Genomic DNA, 17,314 nt, shown 5'->3' on the forward strand with positions numbered 1-17,314 from the left:
TGCTTTGAAGACATTTCATTTGGAGACATGGAGGTTTCATTTGTTCTTCAACTTGCTTTCGGAAGAACGTGTCTTAGTTTGTTTTGTTGTAATGTGCCTCGATGTTGCTTTAAAGTTAATTTAATTGTATGTAACATTTATGGAGTTTAGATGCTTTTCTTATGCTATAGCGCCCTTCAGTGGAGAAGTGACGTAATAATCATATTAACACATTGTAAGTAACTGCACCGGTGTCATGAGGTATCGAGTCCCCCCTCTAACATTTCACACTTTGTTAATAACTTTAAAATATATGTTATGATACTGAAACAGTTATGACAAAAAAGCTCTGAAGACATGTAATAGTTTAAAAGCACTTAACTTTATTGAATGATTATTTTGCTATTTATTTCTTCCTCTCTCTCTTTGGCAAATGTGATGTAACATTGTTGTAAAAAAATGAATAAGTCCCCCATTGGAATTCGGTCCACTTTAGGACCCCGACAGGTTCAATAATGAACATTTCTGTGAATGTAAGCGCTAGGGCTAGCTTTTTTCGTACGCTATAGCTAACTATGCTAGTTGATACGGAAGCTAACTAAAACAGTAAAAACGAGATTTGTTTGAATTCACTACCTATAGCTTCATATACACACTAGCATAGCAAGCCCTTAATGTAACATACGTTAATGCTAATTTTAGCAAAGTTCTAGTGACAAGTATAGTAATATTTTGTAAGAATTGCAATCAGGCGCTAAAAGAGTACCCAAATAGACGTTCTTTCAGCCAATAGAATGACTCGAGGTCCTAAGGGGACCAAATAAGAGGAGGGCTGGATTCCTCATGACACCGGATGCGCTCTAAATGTGTGGACTCTCCAAAACAGGGCGTTTCTTTCTCTATTTGACACATGGCACTTTTAGCTAGTGCGAGTAAGCTGTCAATCAAGCGATTTGATTGTAGGCTACATATGATAGTTTCTGATATTTAGATAAAATCATGTAAGCGTAGTGTTGTGTTTGGGGGAATAGCACTAGTCGAATTAAGATATTTATGTCGCTTTTATAAAAATCACTGGTGTGGATCCCTCGAGACAAAACAATGGCACTTATATATTTTAAGATATTTCTGGGCAAGTTATATACAGTTAATACTGGTCCATCATTCATTTTAATATCTGAAACCAGACCTTTGTGATCAAGTGTAATTATCAGGTTTCTATTACTTTAAAAGTTCTGACATTGCATGGTTTCAAAACGTGCTTTGGTGGTATCATGTTTTTATACATTATATTTATACATATCTTCTATATTAATGTATATATAAAAAATTGTCAAAAAACCTCAGAGACATCAGTTTATGGACAGAAACTCACGAATCTAAACATTTTATTTGTTGCTTTATTAAGAACAATGTTCGCAATAAGTTCCTTTCGTTACATACACGTAGAAAACAATTTCTTTAAGAAACAGTTCAAAGGCACGATTTGTTTTTACAATATATACAATTGGATCTAAATTATAAATATAGAAAATGACAAAAGGGATAAACAACAACGAAAGCGTCAACAGAAAATGAAAACAGAAAAAACATTTCAAGAAACGTACAGTCAGTAGCATGTTTTATTCTAAGCAATAAATTACATAAAAGCCATACTTGTACAGTATAAAAGCGAAGGCAATGAATCGAGATGTTTACAGTATTAAACGCATTCCCACATACCCCTGGAGCAAACAAACACGACGGCACTAATGTCACAGAACAGACAAACATGTTTCTGTTGTTTTTAGTGCAAATCATACACAGTTTTGGTTAGTAACAGAGGTTGAATTTTACTTTGTCCCTTTCACATAGCCTCTTTGTATAGTGCTTTCATCTTTGCATAAGACGCTTTGTTAAGAGTGCATAACAGAAAAATGTGTCATATGTATCAATGGCTGTTTTGGGAGGGCAGTAAAAAAAACATACGTACAGACAAGTACATAAGCCCTACGTTAAATTTGAAGTGTGTGTAATATAAAAACATGCAGGGGTAATTTCTAACCAAAAGTGCAAATGTATATGGACAAATCTGAAACTAAAAGAATAAGAAATTTGTGCACAGAATTAGCAATAATGGATAAATAAATAATATTTGATCTGTCGACAATAAAGCATTTCACAAATGAGACGAACCTCAACACAGACAACAAATGGATGTACGTTTAAGGTATAAAAACTTAATCTTTGAATGTTTATAGATTTTATCCTGAGATAGACCATCACGCCAGTAAACGCTTGACATGAACATTTGGGTTTCAGTTTCATTTGCATAAAGAATGAAGACAGTAGGAAAAAGCTAAATATTCCACCACCCGGCAACAAGTTGTGTTTTTAACAAGCTATAATATTATTGTCAGTAACCTTTTTTGGTTTACCAGACTGTCTGTTTAAATTCGTATTTAGTATCAATAAACATAAAATAGTAACTAAAATATTTAAAGTCATCCCTTTCAAATGAAATTAAATAAGAATTAAAATAAAAGTAAAAGCACAAATATGGCTTAAAAGTGCTTAACTAGCTTTTTTCAGCTTCAACCAAGATGAATTTCACATCAAATCAAATTCCAAAATAGAATAATTTTTTGTCTGCACTGGGATGTAAAAATATTATTCAAAATTTGAAGGAAACAAAAACACTACAGGGACCCGGCGTGATGTTTTGATGCCAAGCAATGAATGAGCCAGTATATTATTTTACAAAGTTTCGATTTCCTACAAGTACACATTTCAGAGGGCTGATAAATAATGGCAATAAATACAAACAAACATACATCCGCAGATACGATGTGTCAAAATGACTACATTCCATTGTGTTATCCAAAGGCACGTCAACAGTCACCTGTTCTCTCACTCCTCAAAAAAGTGTTTATCTGACAGAACTTTAAAAAGAACTGTAAATCAAACGATTGTTTAACGCAGAACTACATTTTGGTTTGAGGTTTGCTTTCTCAGCAGGGGGAGCTTAAGCTAAATATTCATTGATGGGACATAGTCCGACCTGAAATATCTTCACATTGGACCAAAATGTTTTGGTACATCATTGCTTTTTAAAGGGCCAGTGTATAAAATGTAAAACTACCCAAAGAACGTTAAAGAATATTCTGATATTCTGAAGTGCACTTTAAGCTTTTTGAAGGACAAACTGTGTAATAAGCGAAAAAAAAAAAAGATGTTTGAGAAGACCTCTGGCAACCCCTGACGAAATAACTCCGCGAAGATCCACCAGCACAGAAATTCATGCCGGTCTATGGATGGTATGGATACTCCCAAACCAGTCAAAACATACTATGTCTTAAAGAAAAACTCAAGCTTGTGAAACCGAAGCCATCGGTGGATAAACAGAACATTGGCAGTGGTGAGACTACAGCCCTGAGTGTGTTTTCACAGGAGCGTCAGACCAGAGGGTCTCTCTTGGGTAGTGGGTAATAAATGACGGGGTTGCAAGGCTCGCTACGCAACATGTTGTCCAACACCTCCCGTACGTTAATAATAGCTTCGGCACTGCAGTGGTTGTTGGGTAACGGCAGCATGTGCTGGTCCGTGGGGGAGAGGGAGGCGTGAGACAACGATGAAGAAGAGGTGGAAGGCGTGTGTGTGGGCGTGAATAGGGATACCGAGGAAGAGTGGGGAGGAGAAATGAGACTCGATGACATCACAGGTTCTGTCGTTTGTGTTTCCGAAGAGGAAGTGTGAGGGACGCTCTGGCTTAGCGAGTTTAAGGAGAACAACACGTCTTGCAGTTCTTCCTCCTGTGCTGGATTGCTCTCCTGCGCGGACTGGATTTCCCGCTGCGACTGATGTTCCTCTTGTAAAAACGCCTCAATGTTAAAATCGTCCACAGTGGATCCGGATGGTGCGGAGAGATTGTGCACAACTTGTGTGGAGGTTGCGGTGTTATAAACCGTCAGGTCCAGGATCTCCTCAAGAGGATGTTTAGATGTAAAGGAGGGGTAGGGGATGGAGTATGGGTTGGACGGGGTGGACAGGGTGGCCAGGCTAGGAGCTTGCACTGTAAATACATTTGACAGGAACTCCCGATGTTGTTGCTGCATGAGCCTTGGGCGTTCCAGGGCCTGAAGCTCCTCTTGCGCTTGCTGTTCCTTCTCTCTCCGGCGCTGCTTCACCTCGTTATCCATCCTTATCAGCTCCTGACGTACCTTCAACACGCAGGTCTCAGGGATTTTAATACCTGGGTGACAAAAAGTGGAAATAAATGTTTAGCCAAAACCACCAAGCCCCCGAAGTGGCGAGAAACACTATCTGGTTGAGTACCATCTGTCCAACAAAAAAACACAAATATCTTCGCCCCAGTCGATAACCAACAACACTCACCGACTTGTTTGTTGCTGTCTTTCGTCTTGAGGCGGACGATCTGTAGAATGCTGGAGCTGGTGATGTCAGCCACCACTTCGGACACCCGCTTCCAAACACGTAACAGAGCACCGCACAACATGTGGTACTGACGCAACCGAGTGCCCATCAAACACTCCTGGCCCTCTTCAACCTTTTTACACCTTCCATTCCTACAACAAACACAGTCGTGTTAGGTTCTCTAACCTTACCTTAACTATTCATCAGTGGCACGAACGTGCTTGTTACTCACCAGTTAGCGTGGCTACACTTCCTGAAGGAGAACATAAACTGATTTTCCCAGCTTTCTTTAGCCTCATCTGCAGTGACCTGGAGACAGACATCTATCAATTGGTATCTTGCACCCATGTTCGTTCTCATTTCAAGTATGCATACTTCTGTGAGCTATTACTGGTTATGTGCGCTAGATGGCAGCATTAACCATTTTTATATAATAGATTTTTCCCCCCTGAATTTATCTATAGAAGTAACTAAACCGACCTTGCGATATTTTTTCTGAAGGTTATCAAGGCTTTCCATTTGGGCCTGCTTGCCGATGTTTGGTTTGTAGATGGTCATCATGCGCTCTCGGCTATGCATGGCAAGCAGCACGCACGGGTGGTTACCTCTTAACTGCGAAGGGGAGAAACACAAACACATTCAACAACTAAAACCATAGTAACTTATGAAAACGTCATGCTTATCCAAACGCTTATGAAAGAACTTGTGTGACAAGTAAAAAAACGTGTAAAAGAACCGGTATGGAAAGTTCTTCCGTGGAACTTTCCTGTGTTACAAGGAAACAACATGCAAATTTTTTAAACATCTTCTTTGCCTCACTGTGATTGGAAGACTCACTTTATAGGATAAGTAGAAGCCTTCGTCCGGGTTGCTGAGTGTCTGGACCTTCTCGATAGCCTCTGACCATGGCATACCTCTATCTACACTTATCTGTGTGATAAAACAAAACAGTACAGTTAGAGATGATTCTTCTGGAGGGCTGTTTTGCTTGTGATTCCTGTCAAGGTCCAGGATACGTTTTAGGTGATTGATTTCAGTCTATGTAACAGTATGTGTGATTTATTCTCAGTCAAACTATTCGTTCTTATAAAGGAACTATTTGTGGACATTGCTGTGACAACCAGTCCTCAACATTTCATGTGAAACTAAACTTTGTTCACAGATGGGATGATTATCATGTACTCTGGTATGCGTATGTACTGTATCACTCATGAGCCTCTGGCACATTTTCTCAACTCTGTTGTAGTAGTGTTTTGAATGTCTATTTGAATAATAAGCTGTCTGTATTTGAAAGTGTATCTAAAAAGTAGAACTGAAATTCCCGACGGACCCTATAAAGAACAACTTGTCCATCTTGAGGGTTTCCAGCAGTCAGGAACTTTTCTTGTGTCTCCTCATAGATCTGATCATTACCTGGAGCAAGATCTAATGGAGAACAGAGATATTTGGTTATCATCTGAATAAGTGAATTCAACACGGTTAACCCTTTGCAATTCTTAAACTGAAATTCGCTTGCCATTTTTGGAAGACAGATCCTTGGGTTTTCAAAACGTTGAAAGTAACGCAGAAAATTACTTGCCTAATATCCCCAAGTCATATTTCCCCTCCTTTTTGTCCTTCTCAATCAAGTAGTCAAAGTTGTCGATGAAATACTGGAAAAGGGAGTTCTGTTTATGCACCTCCAGGCCAAGGATCCGGTTCAGGAACTTGGTGATGTTGCAGTCTGACATAAACAGAAGTCACAAGATCAGGTGTGTTACATTTGTGTGTACTTAGCATGCGAGTAAATATGTACATGTCTAAAATAAAAAAAAACTCACCTTTCTCAGTATTGATGCCCAAGCGTGACTGAGTGCAGAGCATGCCTACGTTGATCATACCATGTTTCATGTCTAAGACAGACAATGTTTGGTTAGATCAAGGCTCCAAAATAGTTTCCACACAAGCACAGAAATACACGCATACTATTTTACCTCTGAAAAACGTGGCGTCACCACCAGGATAGTCCTTTGGAGGGGGTACCTTGCTTTCAATCTGACCAAGGATGGCTTTGGTTATCTTATCTAGCGCTTTGGTGCCATACTGTGAGGAACAGCCAAAACAGACCATGGGTTAGTCAATGACTCATCTCAGTGTTGACTGTACAGCGTTATCATTGTCTTATGTGAAACCGCTACGTACTTTATTTTCAAAGTTGTATTTGCTCAGATCTCTAGACTCGGAGGCTCTCCTGTCGCCGTGAGTCAGAGCTCCCTGTGAAAAGCAAACAGCAGATGTTTGATACGATTTATTTTAGCAGTGGATGGGCGATTTGAAGGAAGGTATTTCTCGGAACACTATGTGATCCTGTTCTACCAGCCTTGAAGAATATTAAGAGAGCTTGGGGACGTACCAGACTCTCCAGCCTTTTTGCCACAATGGATGCGAAGCGTCTCTCGCCCGCCAGTTCGGATATAAGGAAGATATACTCCGGTGCTGTGACCTGGTTGGAACGATGAGTGCGACCTAAAGAACAAATAGCTGCAAGTCAGTCGTTGTGGTTCAGTGACGATCTATATAGGAACAGAGCTTTGATCACAGTTAAGATGTTGTGGCTTGGTGATGCAGGTGGAGTTAAGAACGTGGAGTAAAAACTCAGCGTAACAACCTCTGAACATCATCAAAGTGCACATTGTAGCCTGAAGCTGTTAGAAAATGACCCCACTCAAAGCAGACGAGATAATTGGTGCATGGCCACAAGCACAAGCTTTGTAGATAATACTTTCCTTACTGTAGACGTGAGGTCATGCTTTTGAGTGAAAAGGGATGACTGAACTTAACCGTGCTTACCAAACTGTTGGATGGCCCTGTCTGCGCTCCAGGGCAGCTCCAAGGTCATGTGAACTCTCCGACGCTGATTCTTTATTCTTCTGTCGGCCTGAAGCGAGATGCCAGAGCTGGCCGCTTCTGATATGATGGCCACCAACTGAAAATAAATGCAAGCAAAAATAGAGGTCATCTTAGTGATACTTTGAAAATCATTTGTAAAACGTGTTTAAACTTTTCTAAGCATCTCTAATGGAGATCTATTTTTTAGGATCTACTGACAGAAATGAAATATTATATATAAATCTTTGGCACATTAAAAGTTATGTTTTTATGATCCAAGAATGAGCTTTTTCTATAATTCACTATGTTGTTTCTACAGTAGCCCTGAACGGACAAACTACTCTACAGATGCGCGTTTTGTAAATCTCCTTCGCCAAAGAAGCCAAAACGCGACGACATCTTCATGCTGTTAGTGCCACCGTAGTGCTTAAAAGAGAGGGGTGGAGTGAGCCATTGGTTGCAATTCGCAACCTCACCGCTAGATGCCGCTAAAACCAATGCACTCTTAAATGTCTCACCTTCTCTCCATTCATGAAGCGATCTTTCTCTTTGATGTTAATTTGGTCGATGGTGTGGCCCTGCTCGGCGCGGGACTCGTACCGTATGCTGTCGTCAGGCTGATGCACCACTCTGCCTTTTCGCCCCGTCATCTGATCACACACACAAATAAAAAACAATTGTTTATAGCTTGTTGACGTTCCTTCAGTTTCCTCAGGGTCCCTAAAAATACCTTTAAAAAATCAATCTGACCTCTGATACTTTTTCTGGACCTCCGAGCTTGTCAATGAGCTCATCCAGTGTGTTAAGAGGTAGTTCTTTTCCGAGCTCAGCGATCTTATTGAGAAGCCCTTGTTTCATCTCTTCTAACCGGGCTATTAAATAAAAAAAAGAGAACTTTTAGAAAAATCTGTCGTGTTCTGGTGTTGCCATAGAAAAATGATTTGTCATCCCAACATACCCATTTGGTAACTGGTTTGATTGACAAAGATGACATCATCGCTGTTGTCTTGAATCGAGTCGGGCGAGGAGTTGGAGTCACTGTCCATGGGGTCAGACTCCGTGCTGCTGTCGTCGCTGATGTTAATCACCCCCCCGACGTCAGTGCCGTGTCTGGGTTGCTTGGGCTGCCTGCCTCGTGGTTTAACTGCAGATGAACATTCAATCCAACGATTAGACCGAAAGCAACAATCTAAATTAAGGCACACATGGCTAGCAATACTATGAGAGAGCTTACGTTTCCTCTTGTTTCCCGGTCCCTTTTCTCCCCTCTGCTTCTCTGAAGGGAAGTGTTTGACGACCAGAGATTGAAACACACCCCTGAGGACACATAAGTGTGTTCGTACTGTTGCAAAATTATTTGTTGGATTGATAAAACAGAATATTTGGAGAATATTGTTTTGTTCGTGGGTAATAGCCGATGTTCTGAATGAGAGATTTCTAGCATTTCATTTTGTCGTTCCAAAAACTCATGTTTCTCTGAAAATATGTTCCAGTACTTTTGCATCCTCATTTTTGTAACTAAATGGGAAAAACAGTGAGATTCTTCAAAACTGTGTGAAATGAAAGTGTGTTTGGGACATACAAATCGGCTAATTTTAGGTCAACGATTGTTTTAGAGAGCTTTTGCCTATAAAAGTATGTTTACTCAAGTTTCAGAATGATACATGGAATGTGTTGACAACTTTAACATCAAACACAATGATTGAGAACCTTTCCATCATTCTGAAACTGCATGAGCACCACTGTGGAAACAACCAGTCAGAAAGCAGCTGCATATTTAAACAAATGTTTCCAAATTCACTTACTCAGCAGCAGAAACAAATCTGTCCAAGTGTCCGTCGTTCTCGTCGAGGACTTCTCTCGTTCGAGCCTCGCCAGTTGACTGGAGCCCGATCACGACACACTATAAAAGCATAAATCACCATAAAACATCCATATATATAAAACAACCAACGAGAAAGAAGTCTGTTGTACTGTTACGGGATCTTTAATGTGACATACCTTTCCAGCCTCCAGCTCTTTTTTAGCCAACTCCACCAGGCAACGCACTTTGGCAGCAATGCAGAGATATTTAAAGAAACGCTGGTGAGATGACCAAAACTGACCCCACAAGGACTTCCTGGAATTCATGCACAGCTCGTCTGCTGCTTGCATGAACAAGGCCAGAGCTTCCGCCCACTGTCAGACCAAAGAGTGTGAGTTATGTGTTCCCAGCAAGATAACCCATTTACAGACAGATTCATGGATACGGTCTTATTACATTGCTTGACGCACAATTGCCTCTTTCAGTATACGCTGTTTCGAAGTTGTGTAAACAGTCACTTCAATGTTTTTACTTAGAGTCCCTAAAATAGATATTAATTTCTTTTGTGTATCTTACAAGTTTGGCAGCTTTGTTGTACACAAGTTTGAAGTCATCATCCAAGTTGATCTCTTCGATGCGGAACGAGACCCCTGAGAAGCTGAGCTGACGTGCAATGTACATCCCGCTGACTTTCATATCCATGGCAACGATCTCCATGGCTCCCACGCCCCTATCAAGGAGAACATTCCAGTTAGACATCAAAACATATTTGATGGAAAGGGAAAACCCTTAAGCAGAATGTTTCACTGTATGACAAGAAATGCAATGAAAGTGAATGGTGACCGAGACTGTCAGCCTAACATTCGGTATTCAGAGTTCCACAAAATGAGGATATGAGTCAACAAAGACACAATCCTTTTAAATTCAACTGTACCAACCTCTTTTCGATGCTGTGGAGGAAATCCTCAAACGTTTTGAAAGGGGTTTTCTCTCCCCAGATCCCCAGACGGCTCATGTATATCATGTTCTTTGGCTCCGAGGCGCCTGAGAAACAAAGTACGGTACAGTTACGACAAACCTTCAGCATAATTTTGCAGATTTTCAGTGTTATATGGAAATCAACCTGTGGCACTAGCGTAAACCACTCTGGCCAGTGGCAACTTGTTCTGCAGATCCAGCACGGCTTTGCCCATTTTTGTGGAGGTGGCATTTTTGGCTTTGTGGCATTCGTCAAATATGATCTATGGGAAGTCTGTGGTCAAGGGTCAAACTGTTGTTTTGCAAAAATAGTGATGACTGGAACAGAAACATACAGTACAGTTGCTGTTGCACAATGACTAAACAGTATTATTCCCAGAATGAAGGATACAACTCCGTCAAAACCCTGTTCACACCAGTCTAGGATCTGTTTAAGACGTGTCCTGTGCTGGCCGCCTGCCTGGCTCTCGCCGATCAGTGCAGAGTAAGTCGCAAACAGGACCCCCTCTGTGGTAGCTGTGTCCCCGTACTTAATCTGCAAGAAAATCGAACCGGTTAAACACTTTGAGCGGATGTTTGAGTACAGGCTACACTGGAAACATGGCTGCCGCGTTGAGCCGCGAGGTAATAGTGACCTTATTCAATGCATGCACTTGTATATTAGATGCGCCGATGTCGTGGAGATCTCTCTCTGCGTCATATTTCAGGTCATTGGAGACGCTGAACCTGATGGAGAGATGAGGAGGATGAGCCAGCTGATCTTGAGTCAGTGTTCGACGTGGATGAGTGAATGGAGAGGGTTTAATGAGATCACATACCACAGTGCTTTTTTTCTTCCCTTTAAAAAGTTTTCCAGAATAATGCCGGCCACCGTGCGGCCTTTTCCGACTCCCGCTCCGTCCCCTATGAGGAAACCGGCTCGTTGGTTGTTCTGCAAAATCACTTCATGTTGCTGTGTGATAAAGACGGCAACATTAATGGCTTGTAAGTGTCATGATTTTGGCCAACAATAAAGCAATATATCATTTTGTGTTCCAGGGGTACCTGGCAGGCGTAGATGATGGCCTCCAGCTGCAAGGCAGAGAGAAGGCCGTTTGTTATGGTGGGTCCTGGGATGGACAGGGTGTAGGTGATATCTGGAGGAGGAACGCTAGATAAAGTGTTGGTCTCAACCACACGGTCTGGATGGGATATTCCTATCTTGGCTGAGATAAGAGAAGCGAGACAGAGAGCGAGAGAGAACAAAACAACAGGGAGGAAAGAAAAGGCATTAAATTACAGATAATGAGAACAGGATCAACACCAAAAACATGGTACATGCCCAAAATGTATGATGTTTCCAGGGCCTAAGTAAAGCTACTGAAAAGGAAATAGCATTGCTTACATTTTGAGGGCCTGTAGTCGGCGTATGTGTTTACGTGACCGAGCTCCTCTGATTCCTCCACCTCTACTTCCTCTTCCTCCTCTGGCTGTGTTTGTGGTCTCTGTGTTTACACGTGAGAAGGTTAACAGACGGTATAGAAATCAAAAGATGTTTAACATTTCAGATCTCAGTATCTGATCCTATAGCTTAACTGGCACTAGGCAATGGGTTTGATTCACATTAAAAACGTATGTATAATATATATAACTAAGCCTAAAATCAAAGAACTACATAAGATGCCGTTTTGGTATCACCAATGACTCCCATAGTAGTCTTTTATCCTACTTTGAGAGTCAATGATGACCTAAAACAGCTTAGTTACAAACTTTCATTAAAATATCTTCAGCACAGCAAACAAATGTAAACAGGTTTGTAACAACTGGAAGGTGAGCAAATTATGACAACATTTTACGGTTGGACTATTCTACAAATAAAGACAATGTGCATACTTATATAGACTGTAAAGAGATTAAAAAATAAAAAAGGCTTCTATTAATTTAGACAATGACTCAATAATGCTGGTGTTTACCTGATAACTCCCTATGGGCGGTGTATTAATGATGGCTGTGATGTCTTCCAAAGAGTTTAAACCTTGAAACCTATTAGAATTCAGCTGAAAAGAGAAAGAAACAAATGAGGAAAAGCGACATAAAAACAGTGGAAAGGTCACATGCTTTACTATCAGAGCTGGAACAAAAGTTCGCTTCATGGGTGTGCCTCAGAGGTGTGGTTTCTCCAGCTATGATAATAACGTTCTCAAATAGCAAAAACAAAACAAAAATCACAACCTACACTGGAGTTTGACATTCCCTTTTGTGTTTCACAGACGCAATTATTTTTCATCAGATTTTTGTGGCATGGTGTGCTCAAAAGGTTTTGTGTCTCGAAGTGTGTTTGCGGTCACAAATCGGCCTCACCTCTTGGACTGATGCTGGTGTGTTGATGTCCCATAATGTAGGCACATTGGGTGCCATGTCGTCAGCATTGAGGAAGTTGGGAACTGTGTATTCGGACAAAGAGTCGTTTGGAGAGGAGAGAATCGACAGATCGTCCAGACAGGGGAGGTCCTGAAAAAACAGAGACACATCGATGAATTCATGTCTGTGCAATCCAAAAAAGCAGTTGAGACATTAATATAGATATGACAACTAATTCCTAGCTTTCATTTTGAGCAATAGGAAGAAAACACCATTATTTTTTATCGTTTTAAAGACTTAAATAAGCAACAAGCAAGAACAAACAGTTGACAGCATTTGTAATTGAAATCATGCATAAGGACACTTCCTAGAAAACAGGTGAATTCACAAATGAAGCGCTTCTTCTGAGCTCTCCATAAAAACTCCTGTGTTCCTGAACCTCAACGGGTAGAGCATTGAACAAGCAGCGCATATTGCAGGAAACACGCTTATAAAAAGTATAAAAAATTATGCATATACACCTAGAAGGCACTGCAAAAAATGTAAAAGCTACATCTAAATGATATGGCGTGCACATGTTTGCCATGAATCTATGTGACCAAATGAACTGTGATTATTCACCAAATACAGTTGATATGATTTCATATCAAGGTCAAGATACCATAATATTTAGTAGCACTCGTTCTGAATGGCCGCCACATTTGGAGATGCAGTTTATAATGCATAATTGATGCGGTTACCGCATGAGGAACATCCTGGGGTCCCATCAGCGGGTAAAATGGCTGGGGAATAAACGCTGGACTCGTAATCGGAATAAACACACTATCCCTATTGAGGAGTCAAAGAGAACAATAAATCTAAACCACCGAACCCACAATCTAATTAAAATACAAAGTGTATTAAGCAGATGAAGTGCGGATGGAAGGAGGCGTGTGATCCTACAGTGCAGCGATCCGCTTTTGAAGGACAATGCACTCAGTTAATCAAAGGCTTTGTAGTAAGCACGTGTGTGTTTATATGGTCCAGTGGAATGTGTGAGTGATATGAAGGGGTTGTGAATGCGAAAGGCTTGAGCTGATCTCAGCACAGCCAAAATTTTCCAAGAACTCTTTGCAATTCGAGGAAAATCAGCGAACATTATACAAGCTGGAACTGGAGAGGGGCCAGCGGGGTCTGAGCATTTGATCCATTTTATTAATGTAATGAGAACCATTTCTCCATCTTTTCAAGAGAAGAGAGAGTCAGATTAAAGAGATGTGGCAGAACCCAGACCCCAAAATGAGATGTTTACAACCTAAATTGAAACTTAGAGTGTCTGAATTTCCCCAGCGATTAAACCACGACCGAGCATTCAGAGAGAGGATGCATATAGCTCTACCTTGATAGTAACGGCAAGCATGTACATTTACAAAACAGCTTTGCTTTATAGAACATGTGTGGTTTATTTGTTGCTCGTGAAGTTGGATGGGTCTCGAAAATATTGTGAGAACATCTTCAATTGACTGCATGAGCAATTTTAATAGAAAAAGGATGAACCCACAAACTTGAAGTGACTTCCTCAGAATTTGATGATGTTGATAATGAACAGAGATCAAAAGCCGTGAAATGGAACCGAAAGTGGAAAGGACAGGAATCACGCATCACATGCTTTTGATCATATTTTTTCATATGCATGTAAAAGTGTATGCATATATTGTTTTATATATATATATATATATATATATATATGTGTATATATAGATATATGTGTATATAGATATATGTATATATACAGTATGTATTTAAACAAAAACTGTATCTCGCCTTCAAGAATCCATATTCTAGAATCAGTTTTCTTAAATCACGATTCTAGAATCGACAATTTAGAATCAGTGTCCTTGAATCATTGTTCTAAATCATTTATTGAAAATCGGATATTAAAAACCAATGATTGAACAGCTATTTAAGGCCTCATGCTGTACTTTGTGTCCGTAAGATTCTATTTAGCAACAGTCTGTTTATCAGGCGGTGGTTTAGTCGTCTTTCCGCATTCTACTCACTCAATTCAATGTCAAGTCATTCGGTCTTCCACAAGCATTTCTTCCTTCCCGGCACAAGCACAACAGACAAAAACATATTTGTATGCCCATATATAGAACAAAAACATTCCATCAGACAACCAATACAGGCTGTCTCAGCATTGCTCCCAAAACCCAGAAAATGCTTATTTCAATAGTGAGTTTGTTTCAGAAAGTAATGCCAAAAAGATCAACGGGGGATTCTGTTACCTGATGCCACGGCCCACCCACTAACATTGATCAAAAGGGTAATGACCGATTGACCCGGTCTCAGTGACACTGATGATCTTTGATCTTCCAGGATCTTCTGAGGACATGTTGGCTCAGCACTGCCAACTAACACATAGGGCAAATAAAGAAATCTCAGGTCAACAACAAGCGGTTTGTTGCAAATGATGACCCTCAGCAGTTCAGCGAAACCTTCTGAGCTTTTTTTAAGGAGATGACTTGGGAAATAGTTAACCAAGTGGCAACTGCATATTTTGATTCCGTACATTCTCATGCAACCACAAGGAACAAGGCGAGATTTCCTGGAAGGCCTGGCCACCTCCTCCTCCTCTCCACTGCTGAACATGCAAACAGGGATTCCCCTCCTTCTCCTGACATCCAGCAGTTGCTTCAGACATATGAATGCTATTGATGTCACCCATTCTAAATTTGTTTTCTTTGCAAGACTAAAATAAAGACTTATTCAGTTGTGAACTAAGCTTAAATATTCAATGCCAGGCACTTTTGTTTGGTTAAAATACATTTTAAGTTCTGACTAGTTGATTTGTTTTATCTACTAACAATATCAAACAGTTTATGTACATACCGAATGTCACATATAATTTTTTCTTTTAAACTAAATCCTAAATGATGTATTGTGCTTAACAGGATTCTGTCATTCCTGTCATGTTGTCATTTTTATTTGACAGAAAATACACAGACAAAAGTAACGCTTTACAGTTTTTGCAAAAGCTTTCATAAAACCACATTAAACTTTCATAAATTTAAAAAAATATTGCATTAGTGATGATTCACATCTCACGATTTTTTGCGCACGAAAGTTAGTTATTTTAAGTTTAGATGTGCACATGTGCACATTTGTCTAGATGCATCGGCGCAGAATTGAGATGGAAATATTTTGATATTACAGAGTGCCGTGTGTGCACCGCGTGTCATGTGACAGCGTCATGGCTCGCATTTTCAGAGCGGTTGTAGACGCAAATGTGAATCGCCCCTTATGATTTACTTTGAATTGATATATAATTCAAAACGGTTGGTTGTGGTCAAAACAACAAATAGGGTATTAATAAAATTGTTAATTCTAAAATACTAGTATTAGACATCATTTGTTTCTTTAGTGTCTAGTCATTTATAAAAAAAAATGTTAATATTTTTATAATAAATTTTATAGTATATATAACTAATATATTTTAAGACTGAATTTATAATTCTGGGCCACAATCATTTTTTTCAACAAAAATACTTAAAATTTTACAAAATAAAAACGAACAATGAAAATAAATCTCTCTTATGCGATTTGATATTACAAATGTAAAAAGGTATAATATAAATAATATATTATACAGTTTGTTGTCAGTTATGTTTGCTGTCCAGACCATAGGACACAGGTATGGTTTATTTGTAACTACCCATATAACAAATCACCAAAGCAGTTAAGTTCACTTGATTTTCATTTACATTTTTACAAGTAAAATGTATTCCGCCCCCACAACCTTACATGACCTCAGCCAACTGTGACGTCTGTTATTCCTGAGCGAGTGCGGGACACTTCGCCAGACTGTTCCACATGTCCCAAATTATCATGAGGTTATAAAGTCAGAAAATCAACACTTTGAAAGATCAGTCCCTCAAAGGTTGTTTAACAAGGCCACTTCTGAATTAACAGGAATGCAATATAGTGCCGCACACGCCGTGGAAAACACCAGCAGTTCCTCTCTGTCCTTCCTGAATCCCGCTGTGGGTTTTTTTTCAACCCGGCGGCCTGACATGAACTCTATAACCTGCTGTCCGGCGATACCATGAGTCTTTCCAGATCTGCCAATGAAGAAATTCACTTCTGTTTGGCTTTTGGATGCGGCTGTTTGCAAACCAAAGCAGCTTTGAAGCCAGTCGAGGTGTCTCTGTTTAGGTTGGTAGCCGAATGGGGCAAACTTTCTGAATCCCGCTTTCCGCTCGTCGGGTGCTGACGTGCCCCGACAGCATACACATTTAACGACCGGGCAGGAAACAATGACAAAAATGGCAAAAAACAACTATTTACAGTAAGTGAGGTGAAATACAGACAGGCGCGTTTGAGATGAGGTGGCAAAGCCAGCCAGCGGGGACCATCAGAAACGCATCATTTACTGTAAGTCAGCATAATTGTTTCCTTTATGAAATATAAGGGAAAAGATGCACCTGCATGACACGCTGGTGGCCACAGTCAGGAAGATGAGTAAGGCTGTGCATTTGTGCGTGAACGTGTGAGAAGGACAGGGGGAAGACCGAACAGAAAAATGCACATACAAATCTCCAGACACTCCTGCTTTATAATAAAGACTCATTATTACGACAGTGTGTCGGGTTACACCACAGAACAACATTTATTGAACCTTCCCGACCAGCACTGACGGGAAAACAGCAGACAGGCTTCAAGCGTCACTGCCAGATTATCATGTCGAGCTTCCTGATAGCTTTTATGAGCTGTACTTTATTAAGGAGACACAGACTGACAAGGAAAAACACCAAACAACAATGGCAAACAGACGAAAGACATAGAAGATGGTTATTGTCTGTTGTGTTGTAAATATTAATCAAAAATCAATACAGACAGAAAGAGAAACACACTCGCTGTTCTCGGCTGGATGTCTTTGCTAGCTTTAATAAG

At 40.2% G+C, this 17,314-nt stretch overlaps 1 protein-coding gene across 3 annotated transcripts in view; it reads right to left on the reverse strand.

Moving 5' to 3' along the window:
- Nucleotides 1-1,361: 1,361 nt before the first annotated feature.
- si:ch73-63e15.2 (protein strawberry notch homolog 2) overlaps nucleotides 1,362-17,314 on the reverse strand; it is a 44,496-nt gene continuing 28,543 nt past the window's right edge. For all 3 annotated transcript variants that reach the window (XM_056758058.1, XM_056758057.1, XM_056758059.1), the window contains 28 exons: nucleotides 12,383-12,532; nucleotides 11,995-12,078; nucleotides 11,427-11,526; nucleotides 11,087-11,247; nucleotides 10,861-10,994; nucleotides 10,678-10,768; nucleotides 10,434-10,577; nucleotides 10,188-10,305; nucleotides 10,003-10,108; nucleotides 9,641-9,794; nucleotides 9,262-9,438; nucleotides 9,066-9,163; nucleotides 8,495-8,577; nucleotides 8,219-8,404; nucleotides 8,011-8,132; nucleotides 7,779-7,910; nucleotides 7,222-7,357; nucleotides 6,785-6,897; nucleotides 6,574-6,645; nucleotides 6,366-6,474; nucleotides 6,213-6,284; nucleotides 5,972-6,115; nucleotides 5,723-5,817; nucleotides 5,230-5,322; nucleotides 4,873-5,004; nucleotides 4,625-4,701; nucleotides 4,354-4,544; nucleotides 1,362-4,210 (listed from right to left, as the gene is read on the reverse strand). In XM_056758058.1, coding sequence (XP_056614036.1) covers nucleotides 3,414-4,210; nucleotides 4,354-4,544; nucleotides 4,625-4,701; nucleotides 4,873-5,004; nucleotides 5,230-5,322; nucleotides 5,723-5,817; nucleotides 5,972-6,115; nucleotides 6,213-6,284; nucleotides 6,366-6,474; nucleotides 6,574-6,645; nucleotides 6,785-6,897; nucleotides 7,222-7,357; nucleotides 7,779-7,910; nucleotides 8,011-8,132; nucleotides 8,219-8,404; nucleotides 8,495-8,577; nucleotides 9,066-9,163; nucleotides 9,262-9,438; nucleotides 9,641-9,794; nucleotides 10,003-10,108; nucleotides 10,188-10,305; nucleotides 10,434-10,577; nucleotides 10,678-10,768; nucleotides 10,861-10,994; nucleotides 11,087-11,247; nucleotides 11,427-11,526; nucleotides 11,995-12,078; nucleotides 12,383-12,532 — 4,071 coding nt within the window. In that variant the 3' untranslated portion in view covers nucleotides 1,362-3,413. The remainder of the gene's footprint in view (nucleotides 4,211-4,353; nucleotides 4,545-4,624; nucleotides 4,702-4,872; nucleotides 5,005-5,229; nucleotides 5,323-5,722; nucleotides 5,818-5,971; nucleotides 6,116-6,212; nucleotides 6,285-6,365; nucleotides 6,475-6,573; nucleotides 6,646-6,784; nucleotides 6,898-7,221; nucleotides 7,358-7,778; nucleotides 7,911-8,010; nucleotides 8,133-8,218; nucleotides 8,405-8,494; nucleotides 8,578-9,065; nucleotides 9,164-9,261; nucleotides 9,439-9,640; nucleotides 9,795-10,002; nucleotides 10,109-10,187; nucleotides 10,306-10,433; nucleotides 10,578-10,677; nucleotides 10,769-10,860; nucleotides 10,995-11,086; nucleotides 11,248-11,426; nucleotides 11,527-11,994; nucleotides 12,079-12,382; nucleotides 12,533-17,314) is intronic.

The sequence above is a fragment of the Triplophysa dalaica genome, chromosome 10, assembly GCF_015846415.1.
Source record: "Triplophysa dalaica isolate WHDGS20190420 chromosome 10, ASM1584641v1, whole genome shotgun sequence".
NCBI classification, from domain to species: Eukaryota; Metazoa; Chordata; class Actinopteri; order Cypriniformes; family Nemacheilidae; genus Triplophysa; species Triplophysa dalaica.